Source organism: Capsicum annuum, chromosome 8, assembly GCF_002878395.1.
Source record: "Capsicum annuum cultivar UCD-10X-F1 chromosome 8, UCD10Xv1.1, whole genome shotgun sequence".
In the NCBI taxonomy this organism is placed as follows: Eukaryota; Viridiplantae; Streptophyta; class Magnoliopsida; order Solanales; family Solanaceae; genus Capsicum; species Capsicum annuum.
This window is the reverse complement of record NC_061118.1, coordinates 150743297-150756094: the sequence shown is the minus strand read 5'-3', so window position 1 is coordinate 150756094 and position 12798 is coordinate 150743297. Positions and strand designations below refer to the sequence as shown.

General features: G+C 35.6%; 2 protein-coding genes across 2 annotated transcripts in view; both read left to right on the top strand.

Moving 5' to 3' along the window:
• Positions 1-7885, top strand: part of LOC107839468 (zeta-carotene desaturase, chloroplastic/chromoplastic) — a 10616-nt gene extending 2731 nt beyond the window's left edge. The window contains 13 exon segments of the mRNA NM_001324568.1: positions 1908-2032; positions 2194-2328; positions 2740-2812; positions 2962-3035; positions 4698-4802; positions 4917-5161; positions 5254-5341; positions 5494-5536; positions 5636-5792; positions 5896-6024; positions 6156-6228; positions 6707-6871; positions 7512-7885. Coding sequence (NP_001311497.1) covers positions 1908-2032; positions 2194-2328; positions 2740-2812; positions 2962-3035; positions 4698-4802; positions 4917-5161; positions 5254-5341; positions 5494-5536; positions 5636-5792; positions 5896-6024; positions 6156-6228; positions 6707-6871; positions 7512-7679 — 1580 coding nt within the window. The 3' untranslated portion in view covers positions 7680-7885.
• Positions 7886-10067: 2182 nt separating this feature from the next.
• Positions 10068-10664, top strand: LOC107839474 (diphthamide biosynthesis protein 3). Its single transcript, XM_016682973.2, has one exon. It carries the CDS (start codon positions 10195-10197, stop codon positions 10444-10446), a length of 252 nt encoding a protein of 83 aa, XP_016538459.1. The 5' UTR covers positions 10068-10194; the 3' UTR covers positions 10447-10664.
• Positions 10665-12798: the final 2134 nt, after the last annotated feature.

The window sequence follows — 12798 nt, the reverse complement described above, 5'->3', positions numbered from 1 at the left end:
CATAGAAGACATATGTACCAAGCTTGTTATGGATGTAACTAATATGAGAATCGGTGAGGGACTTGGTGAAGATATCTGCAAGAAAACTGATAAGGACTGCTTTGAACGTCTAGGAGACCTCAATTGAAACGGAACAAACTAAAAAAGTGATCCGAAAAGTAGTAAATATTGCCGTAAAGTCGATGTGTCGCTGGAAAATTGCCGAAAACTGGTATAAAATATACGGGACATCACGAAATCAAGAGACGAGTAGATCTTGAACATGAAAGTCACCGGAAACTTAGCCGAAACATGCTCACACGCCGGATTATTAGATTTGATGGCTGAAAAGTGACTACAATCTGAGGAAAAAAAGGTATATGGGTAGGGTCGGAATGATGACACGACCCTACTGAAAAAGAGAAATATGTATAGGGTCGGAATGACGGCACGACCCTATTGAGAAATAGAAATTATATGAGTAAGGTCGGAATGACGACACGATCCTACTGGAAAAGAGAAATTATATGGGCAGGGTCGGAATGATGGCACTACCCTACTAAAAAAGATATGAAGAGTCACCAGAAAGACGTACGGAACTATGTAAATTAAATCTGAGGAGTCACCAGAAAGATGCATGATTCTATGCAACTCAGATATGAGACAGTAGTTTGGAAAAATGCACGGTGCTACACGAATTAGATATGAGAAAATAGTCATCGAAAAGAAGTATGGTGCTAAGAAAAATAGATATGAAAAAGTAGTCACCGGACAGATGTATGGTGCTACGCAAAGATATGAGAAAATAGTCACTAGAAAGATGTACAGTGAGCCAATAACTCAACTTTTTCTAACATAATCATTGGCCAGACGGGCGGCATATATGGATTATAGCCGCCCGCCGGCAGCGGAAACTATTTGATTCTTTACCAAGATCGTGGAAGCTCTGATACCATGTGAGAAAATATAAGAGAAAAATATTATTGAATTGTTGTAACTACATTATTACATTGAGGCACTATTTATAGACAGTACATTCCAATCCTTTTCCTAATAGGACACTACATTACAATTCTTTTCCAAGTAGGATTTTATATGTTATTCCTATTCCTACTCATATTCTAACACTTTCCAATCGTAGATTTCTTCGTCTAAAAGGAATATTGTCTAGCAAATCATGGCTTCTTGCATTTCATGTCAAATTTTGATTTTCAAGGACTAATGCTAATGCATCACATCTAAACCATTAATCCAATAAAAGAGTAAGTAGCGATAGGTCAGAGGAATGGATTCTTATAATCTTGTTGCTCCAAATAGTTTCAGATTGAATTACGTTGCGAAAAACTTTCTGTTTGCGGTGGGGGAACGGGGAAAGGGTGAGGCAATATTGATTAAAAATCTGAAACGGGGAGAAGTACAAACTCACTTGCTTTTGTCTACTTGCTTTCTCAGGATCAGTCTAGGATTGGATATGTCAAGAATATCAGGATCTCTTCTTTTTTTTTTTGGGGGGGGGGGGGTGGGGGGGGGGGGTTCCTTTATCCTATGTTGCTCGGACTCTTCAAAAATGTAATCGGGTGCGTGTCGGATCCTTCAAAAGTAGCGCATTTTTGGAGGATCCGACACGGGTGCGGCAACATTTTCGGAGAGTCCGAGCAACTTAGCCTTTATCTATTATTGGAACAGAAGCACTGGCAGCGGTTGGAAAATGAAAGAACTCCATAATAGTTTCAAGCTTCTCTCTTTAGACACCTGAAATATATACCTCTTACGTAATTTAAAGATAAACAAGATGTTGTACCAAAATATTTAAAAAGAAATATCTAAATAAGGTAAAAGAAGTTCTGGTATAGTGTCTTGAAATCAGGAGGGACAATTTCTGTTGTATAAGTCAATTTACTGCTGCTGAAACAAATTTCAACTTGCAGCTCCAAAAGGGCTATTTCCACCTGAACCTGAACATTATCGGGGGCCAAAGCTGAAAGTAGCTATTATTGGAGCTGGCCTTGCAGGCATGTCGACTGCTGTGGAGCTCTTGGATCAAGGACATGAGGTTCAGAAGTCTAACATCCCTTTCAAGAAGTGCTATAATCAATCCACTCGGAAACAAACCTATTAACCAAAAAACAAAAAAAATGAAAAAGAAAGAGTTGTCTTTATAAAATGTTTTTCGCTGTGACCTGGAATACATCATGTCTTCTACTTTTCTTTCAGGTGGATATATATGAATCAAGGACCTTCATTGGTGGGAAAGTGGGTTCTTTTGTTGATAAACGTGGGAACCACATTGAAATGGGACTGCACGTGTTCTTTGGTTGCTATAATAATCTATTCCGTCTGATGAAAAAGGTGCACAGAGCTCGCCACTCATAGTTTTATTGTATTTCTACTTACTGAGTGGTTGAGCATGCAATAGAACCTATGTTGCTTGGACTCTTCAAAAATGTTAAAGGGTGCATGTTGTATTCTCCAAAGTTAGTGTATTTTTGGAGAATTCGACACGGGTGCAGCATCACAAGTGAAGAGTCCACGGTACTTAGAATAGAACGGTATTGCTGCTCACTGATAGTTAAGGTGCATTTCCAATATTTTAGAGTAAGGTTTCTGCCGAGTACTTTTGCTAGTAGAAATACCTAAGATTAGACTTCATTTGATAGTAGAACATGGATAATAAAGTACCAAGGTGTCTTGATAGTTTTTTTTTCCTGTTTCATGATTATCAGTTAATTAATTCTATTTCTTTTTTCCTGGTTTATGTAGGTGGGTGCTGAAAAAAATCTGCTAGTGAAGGAGCATACTCACACATTTGTAAATAAAGGGGGTGAAATAGGGGGTATGATTTTATTTTGTGATTCAAAATCTTTCAGATAGGAAAACTTTAAAATGTTCTCACAAATGACTCCTCGAGGAACATGTCTTCCAATATATAAAAGTTAACATGGTCTGTTTTATTTACAATTTGCTGTCTATGCCTCAACGCAGAGCTTGATTTCCGCTTTCCAGTTGGAGCGCCCTTACATGGAATTAATGCATTTTTGTCTACTAATCAACTAAAGGTAACATGCTAATGTCTCCTGGTAATTGATTTTCAATACATGCTATACCTTATACTAAGCATCATGCCTAGTCCAGAAAGATGGAGGGGTAAGACATGAAGGCTGAAAGCAGTGGCGGAGCCAGAAGTTTTACCAAGGGGGTTCAAAATCGAAAGTAGGCACACGAACTAGCCGAAGGGGGTTCAACATCAATTATATATACATAGAAAATAATTTTAACCATGTCTAAATAATATAATTTTCCACCAAAGGGGGTCGGGTGAATCCCCTAATCATAAGGTGGCTCCGCTACTGGGCGAAACGAAAGGGGTCAAATCCTTCTCACTAGTTCCCTCAATGCAGAATTTATTGGAAGGGTTGAAACGAAGTAAGTGTAGAAAACATATAGCAGCATATTAGGGCATTGAGAGGTCCCTTTCTTTACTTGTGTGTGGTTAGACCGGCAATACTATGCTGAAAAATTTAATGTAAGGAGCAAGGAAAGCACATGTACTATGTGCTATTTGCATCGTTAATACACTTCACAGTTATGGATCTTATATTCTCGTTATTCAATATTGCGTGGTTGATGCCAAAGATAGCAGAAAAGCTTAAGGGATAGATGCTAAAGAAGATTGGGCAAGAGAATGACTTGGGGAACAGCTCGTTTCATAATCCGGAAGGAAAGATATAGTAGAATATTTAAGAGAAGTGTAATGGCCTAGAGTCTTTTTTGTTTCATTTATTCCTTTCGGTGTAAAACTAGAACTCCATGTTGTGTAGGTAGGTGGAACAATGGATTAGATGTTCGCGGTTGAGCTACATCCATACCTTGCACTAATTGTTGATAGCATCGTGGTCTTATATCATTAAATACTTTTGTACTTTTGAAAAAAGAAAAGAAAAAGGGAAGGCCGATGAACAGAGTACGATAATATTACCAAACAGAAAAGCAAAATTTGAATTTATTTTGTATCACGTGATACAGTTTTGAAAACTGCATCACGTTTCAGTAGTTTCTATATCTGGTTTTAAGATGGTAGGAGAAGAGGTTAGTGAATTTATTTTCAGAGCTATCTAAGTAGTCCTGTAACTCTATAGTGGGAAATGAAAATTAATATTAGGTGGCGGCTTCATATTGTATGCAATGATATTTTCTTGTGAAAAATTATTCTTTTCCTTAGCTGTTCTGAAGTTCTTGCAAGCGTTGTTACTTAATATATGTACTTTGAGCATGTAAAACTATAAAGACACAGTGGTCTAATCCAATCATGTAAAGAGAAATTGTTAGTGGTGAAGAGTATAAGAAACGGTCAGAACACTTTGAGGGCACAATTGACAGGCTAAACTAAAGGCAAACCTGAGAGGACCAACTTCTTTTTTTTTTTTTTCTCTCTTTTGAGTTTTTTTCCATAGACAGAAATATCACACACATGGCTTTAATAATTACTGCAACTTGCAATTTCATCAGCTCCTTGTTCAACAGGTAACATGCATAGAGCATAGAATGGTATAAGAGTGATCTTTGGACTGGTTGTCTGCCATTATTAATTAGTGATTTGCTTGAAACAGAAGAGAGAAGAAAATCAGTTTTGTTATTTCTGTGTTGCTGTTGTTAGAGACCTCGATCAATGCTCATTTCTATGTGATCATCGATAACGTGTTCCTCTCTTTAAATGACAGACTTATGATAAAGCTAGAAATGCTGTAGCTCTTGCCCTTAGTCCAGTGGTGCGGGCTTTAGTTGATCCAGATGGCGCATTGCAGCAGATACGTGATCTAGATAGTGTAAGGATTGTTTCCTTTTTTTCCTTCTTGTTAATAAGTCAGATAGTCTTTTTCTCTGCAAGGAAGTGTCCCCTCCTGGTTACTTGTTCCTTATATTATGTAAATCTATTTCAGGTAAGCTTTTCTGATTGGTTTATGTCTAAAGGAGGGACGCGCGCTAGCATCCAGAGGATGTGGGATCCTGTTGCATATGCTCTTGGATTCATTGACTGTGACAATATCAGTGCTCGGTGTATGCTCACTATATTTGCATTATTTGCCACTAAAACGGAGGCTTCCCTACTGCGCATGCTTAAAGGTTCTCCTGACGTTTATTTGAGTGGTCCAATTAAGAAGTACATCATAGACAAGGGGGGAAGGTAAGATCAAATTTGGGAACAGCTGCTAACTGTTGAATTTGCAGATTTAGACCTTGAATTATCTCTTTTCTGAATCTATTCTCTGCTCGCAGGTTCCATCTGAGGTGGGGATGCAGAGAGGTACTCTACGAGACATCCTCTGATGGAAGCATGTATGTTAGCGGGCTTGCCATGTCAAAGGTGAAAAAATTTATTTCGTCGATTTTATCACCTTTGAAAAGAATATCTTTCAATAGGTTCAAATGCTAGGGTTTTTTATGCATATATAAGTACTTCATGCTGCTTTGCAAGTGCGGATGTGTTAATCAACTGCTAATGGTGTCTATGTACAGGCCACTCAGAAGAAAATTGTAAAAGCTGATGCCTATGTTGCCGGTTGGTAATCAACTATATGATTGGACGTGTATCTTCCCTCATTTCCTTCCTTTTCGACAGCATGAAACTGAAACTGCTTTGGCTGATATCTAATTGCAGCATGTGATGTACCTGGAATTAAAAGATTAGTACCTCAGAAGTGGAGGGAATTGGAATTCTTTGGCAACATTTACAAACTGATTGGAGTGCCTGTTGTTACTGTGCAACTACGATACAATGGCTGGGTTACGGAGTTGCAGGACTTGGAGCGTTCAAGGTGATACATTTGTGGCTCAGAAACAACTAAGCTCAATATGAAGATTTTTTATGATGAAAGAAATACTAATCTATTTATTAGATAACAATTCTCTGTAATTCAGGCAATCAAAGCGCGCTACAGGTTTGGACAATCTCCTGTACACGCCAGATGCAGATTTCTCTTGTTTTGCAGACCTTGCATTGGCATCTCCAGAAGATTATTACATTGAGGGACAAGGCTCGTTGCTTCAGTAAGGAATAATGCTCTTATCTTTACTATCAGATAACTGCTCAGCAACTCATGAAATATCCTGATTAGATTTAAGTCTTCTGGTTATCTCATTCTTCTCTGATCTATTCTCCTCTATGTCGGTGCCTTCAGATGTGTCCTTACGCCTGGCGACCCTTACATGCCTCTACCAAATGAAGAAATCATAAGAAGAGTGTCAAAGCAGGTAATTTGGCTTCTGATATGTGTCTCTTTTTTTCGTTTTCTGGAAACCTTAGTACCCACATGTTCTTGTGTGTGCTAGTGGATGATAAGAAGATTGGTAGGGAACAATTTATGCCAGGGACAGATCGTCAAAACTAAATATCATCAATTGCACTCTTAAGCTGGAGCACGGATCAACTTAAACCATGATTTTACTCAATAGCAACTCAAGGTTGATGCATCAATTTGGTGCAGATATTAGATCAAATAGTTGGGTAGGGGAATGGAAGCTCATATTTCAGGGGTTATTTGGTTGGTCATATTTGTATAATTAATCCGAGCATAAAATATTACAACATTTGAGTGGCCGCACAAGAAAAACAATCACTGCGTAGCTAATATAGCGTTTAGTTAGCGTCCCTTGGGCTTTGGTCTAGCGGTAAGAGCGCATCGCATGTTGTAAAAGTGGCTTCTTAATGTGTAAGATGTTTTGGTATCAGGTTTTGGCGTTATTTCCTTCTTCCCAAGGTCTTGAGATAACCTGGTCATCAGTTGTGAAGATTGGGCAATCCTTATATCGTGAAGGACCTGGTAAAGACCCGTTCAGACCTGATCAAAAGACGCCAGTGGAAAATTTCTTTCTTGCTGGCTCATATACAAAACAGGTAGTCTGTTTTTACCCATTATTCTTACTTCTTTGATTTGCGTATTCAACATGTGATGCTTCTTTTCAAGGAAAAGGGGTGACTATAAATTGATCTATTATGTCTATACAAGTGCGTATTCTGTATGACACATGCATTGATAGTAGTATCTGAATCTGATTGAAATGGTCTCTCAGAAAGTAATATTACAAGAAACTTCTTGTTCTTGATTGCTGTATAGATGAGATGATATGCAACTAACGACAATCAGAGACTTTGAAACTTTAAACTATTAGATCAGGACACCTTTATACAGGATGGTAGAAATGGCAACGAATAGTACAAATTTCTTGTGTGAAATTTAACGATGAGCTGCAGCCAAGTATTGCCAGGGGTGGATCTAGGAATTTTAGTAAGGGGGTTCAGTAGTACATATACGGATTAGTCGAAGGGGGTTCAACCTCTACTATTTATACATAAAAAAAAAAATTTACTATAATTTTCCGACGAAGGGGATTCGGACGAAACCCCTTGCTTCCATGTACATCCGCCACTGAGTATTGCAATACAACCTGTGATATTTCGTTTCACGGGCATGCAGCACTGGTGATCTTTTGGTTGTTCAGCTTTCATCATATGTGAAAATTCTTGTTTTCTGCAGGACTACATCGATAGTATGGAAGGGGCAACTCTTTCAGGCAGACAAGCTTCTGCATACATATGTGATGCTGGAGAGCAGCTGTTGGCGCTGCGAAAAAAGATTGCTGCTGCTGAGTTAAACGAGATCTCTAAAGGTGTATCGCTATCGGATGAGTTGAGTCTTGTCTGATGACTGCAAATCATTCAGAAATATAATTCAGTTAGGCAGTGCATAAGGAAGAATTCTTCTAAATTTTTGAGTCTCACAATTATGGAAATCAAAATATGTTTTAAAAATGTTGTATGTATGTAATATTAGTAAATCTTCATAGTGATGTATGTATCTATTCTGCCACGCTTCAGTTTAGTGAAATGGAACTTATTGCTGCATCAATCATTGAAAAGAAGGTTACAAAAATTGTGGTATGGATACGTTATTTGTACATATTTTTCTAATCGGGACACAATCATACGCGTATAAAATTACTTTGAAGGAAGAGGAGTAAGCATTGCATATGTATCCGTGTTCATGGGTGGGTTTGGATCAGTTATTGGTCAAAATTATAATCAAATCAACTTAATCGGTTTTTAAATTTCTAAAATCAAACTAAACTGAATAAAAAAATAACCGTTGGTTTGGTTCTTATCGATTTAGTTCGGTTTAGTTTGATTTTTTCGGTTTATAACTTTAACTAATGATAAAAGTTAAAAATTCTAAAACAAATCCAATTTAACATATGAGATGTCAACCCAGTGTTGTATCTCAACCTTGAAATTAAGATGTCGACTGAGTGTTATAATTCGGGAAAGTCATGAACAACACTATATGAACGCTTCTAAAAAAAATATTTAAAAACCACATTTAACAGATCGATATGATAAACCCTCAAAAGGTGAACACATAAACTTCTTGCTCAACAAGGTTCAAAAAAAATTAAAATTACTGATTGTCTATAGTCTAATGAATTTTAGCTGTAAATTTCAATATACAACAAGATACTATTTTCACAATTAGTATCATTTGTCATTCAAAGTACGAAATTCATTTAGAATCTTATAAGGTACTGTCAACTGGATGAAGACATATGACTAAAGTTAAATCATGATTAAAATATAAAATATAACAAATATTTATATTGTGTTTATGAATAATATATAAACAATTATAATATATACATTTATATTATATATAAGTAAAGATATGGCGTACTACTAATTTATCTTTTATGGTACTATCAAACTTTTACTTATATTCATTTTTTTACTATTGCTATTTCTATTATTATTATTATTATTATTATTATTATTATTATTATTATTATTATTTCGGTAATTTTAGTCACCCCAACCTTCATTTATATATAATAGTAAATAAAATGGTTACACATGCATATGGACATACATCGATTCCGAAATATTTATTGTACCATAAAATTATCACAATACCCTTGGTAGTCATTTAAAAGGAACAAAAAGATATTTATAAACAATTACTATCATGTATAATTCAATTACAAAGGTTTAAATAAACATATAATTAAAATAATACATGAGAACAAAACTAATAAATATAGAAAAAAAATATGTATGTGTAATCATTTTATTACACCATAAAAATGACAGCAAAACTAATAAATACAAGAAAAAAATAACATGCATATGTAACCATTTTATTGCACCATAAAATTACCGAAATACCCTTGGTGATCATTTAATAAGAAACAAAAAGATATTTATAAAAAATACTATTATATATAATTTAATTAAAAATATCTAAATAAAAATATTATTAAAATAATATATGAGGACAAAACTAATAAATATAAGAAAAAAACAATATGCATATGTAACCATTTTATTGCACCATAAAAATGCTGATAAAACTAATAAATTACTATTACTATTATATATAAGCGAAGATTAGGGTGATTACCAAAGATTTTTTGATAATTTTAGTCATTCAACTTTCACTTACATATAGTAGTAAATAAAATGATTAGACATGCATATGATTTTTTTCTTATATTTATTAGTTTAATCCTCATTTTTATGGTGCAATAAAATGATTACATATGCATATTGCCTTTTATTTTATTTTACTAAGTACTATATATAAGTGAAGGTTGGAATAACTACCAAGGGTATTACGGTAATTTTAGTCACTTCAACCTTCACTTATATATAGCAGTAAATAAAATGGTTCTACGTGCATATGATTTTTTCTTTATATTTATTAGTTTTATTCTCATTTTTATTGTGCAATAAAATAGTTATACATGCATATTGATTTTTTTTCTTATATCTATTAGTTTTATTCTCATATATTATTTTAATAATATATTTATTTAGATCTTTATAATTAAATTATACATGATAGTAATTTCTTATAAATATTTTTTTGTTTCTTATTAAATAACTACACCGAATGTATATATTATATTAACATGGTTCATTGTATTACTACATTTTTTTTTTTACTCTTATACTAAATAATTAAATAAATGAAAAATAATCTTCTCGTTTGCATATTAGTATTACCAAAATATCCGTATCTTGTGCGGATACGAGTATCTAATACATATATGTAGAGAGAGGGTTGATTTGATTATTTTTGAGTTATTTTAGAGTAAAATCAAATCAAATTAAATTAGACCTGACCAAATTCCCCAACGGAAAACCCTAATCTCTGAAACAAACGATCGACGATGTCGTACGACGACGTAGAAATTGAGGACATGGATTGGAACGATGAGCTGAAAGCTTTCACATATCCCTGTCCGTGCGGTGACTTGTTCCAGATCACTAAGGAAGAGTTGAAAATTGGGGAAGAGATCGCTCGATGCCCTAGTTGTTCCCTTTATATTACTGTTATATATAACATCGAAGATTTCCTCGGAGATTCTAAGAAACATGTCGTCGAGCCTTCGAAACAACAGCCAATTGCTGTCGCTTGTTGAGAAACTCAAAGTTTCTATTTTTGTTTGTCTCTGGTAATAGGTTCACGCTTGAGGGTTTTTGTTTTTTAGAATTTGGTATCATATTGTAGTACCTAGTGATTTTAATTGGCATACGGTGCCTGAAATTTTGCGGAGAATTAATGATTTGGTTTGGAGTTTATCCTCTTTGGACTATGAATTATATTGGCATTGCAATAAATTCTATTAGTATGTCATTATGTTCTGTATGTATTTCTTTTCTGCTCTTTGATTGCTTGTGCTTTTCCGGAGTAATAGTATTAGCCCTTGTATTTTCGTTTTCATAGAATTCTATTTCCTTCTGTTGTTTCGTTAGCCTTGATTATTGTATTTCCTCATTAGTAGTCGAGCGATCTGATATGAAACCAACTGATTCTCAGAGAGTCACAATCCTCCTCAGCCTCAAGTCTACCACCCTTTCCCCAACCTTCATAGTATGATGCAAGTTCATGGTGTTCAATTAGTGTATGAAGCTGATGAGCTGAGCTGGCGATCAAGGAATTAAGTAGGCAAGCAGTAAAATAGCTAGACAGTTACAGTTTGAATTCTGTTATTAGTGTAACTGCTAACACTGTAGCAATGACAGTTATTTCCATTTTTCTGTTAAGGTAGTTAGTAGTAATTCCATTCCAATTTCAGTATATAAGCTGCAATGTAAGATACACATACTCATTACTGAACATATCAATACAGTTCTCTTTCTTATTCTCTCAAACTCTCATCCATTAACTGTCATCTCGGATTAAATCCCTGAGTCAGTTTCCCCCTTTTCTCGAGGTTTCCTCCTGAAATTGAATAATTCTTTTTGAGTGCATCAAGTGGTATCAAAGCCGTCGCTCCTTGGTGTGTCAATGGCAAGAAACAAGACTCAAGATAGACAAGATTGACCTATGGAAGAAACGGATGATAGGTTCCAACAAATCCAAGAACTATTGCAGAAAATAATGGATGGAATGGCCAATATCAATAATTGTAGTCTTCAAAACGAGGAGTTACTGGAACTTAGAGGAGTGGTTGGAACTATGAATTCCAAAGAAAAGGAGAGGGTTGAGTATTCCAATGCCGGAATTCAAGAAGAAAGGAAAATGATGATCTGCAGGAAGTAACAATGAGAGAAGGAAATGGGCGTGGAGGTAATTTCTTCTCTCGCTATTCTAGATTAGAATTTCCAAAATTTTCGGGGTTAGATTTGTGTACATGGTTGATGAACTCTTTTCAATGGATGAAATTCCATTCAATCAAAGAGTAAAGGTTGCATCTGTGCATTTGGAGGGTGACGTTATTGCATGGCATAGGGCGTTTATTAAGTCCAGGAATTCAGTGGTAGAACCTACTTGAACTGAGTACATTCTTGCCCTTAATGAAAGATTTGGGGATAATTTTGAAGATCCCATGGAAGCCTTAAAGAATTTGAAGCAAACGGGTGGAGTAAGAGAGTATCAAGCAGAGTTTGATAGGCTTTTAACTGGTGTAAACTTGTCGAGTGAGAATGAGATCGGTTATTACTTGGGTGGATTGAAGTTAGAGCTGAATAAGGCAGTCAGAATTTAGAACCCCAAAACACTAATGCAGGCTTACAAACTTTCTAGGTTACAGGAGGAAGTTTTTGAGGCACAAGCTAAAACCTGGGGTCTGAGAGCTAATAGGCCACAAGCTGCTTTGCTTCCTACTCCAGTTAACAATGAATTCCCAATTTTCAGAAAAATTTCACACCAAATCCAACATTCAAGAAGCCTATTGATGTAGGTGAGAATAAGAATAACCATCACAATACAATTACTGGAGGAAGAAGATTAACTTCTGCTGAAATGAATGAGAAGGAGGGCTAAAGGATTATGTTTCTTCTGTGATGAAAAATATACTATGGGGCATGTTTGCAAGGCTAAGAAACAGTTATATTTGATAGATATAGTCAAGGAGGAAGAAAGAGTAGAAGAGGTGGAATTAATCCAAGAGCAAGAACATCAGGATGCCACTCATGAATTCATTACAATTTCACTTCAAGCTTATACTGGTGTTACGGGGTATCAGACTCTGAGGGTGACTGGTTACCATGAAAAAAAACCTTTGCAAGTCCTGATTGATACTGGTAGTACACATAATTTCATAGACCAAGAAGTGGCCAAGAAATTAGGCTGTAAGGCTGAGCCTATAACTGAGCAGTCTGTGTGTGTTGCTGATGGAAGAAAAGTGCAGACAGCTTATGTGTGCAAAAACCTGCAGTGGTTATTACAAGGAACAACTTTCGCTTCTGATTTTTTGTTACTACCTTTGGGTAATGTGGATATAGTTTTGGGGGTGCAGTGGTTAAATACCCTGGGCAGAATATTGTTT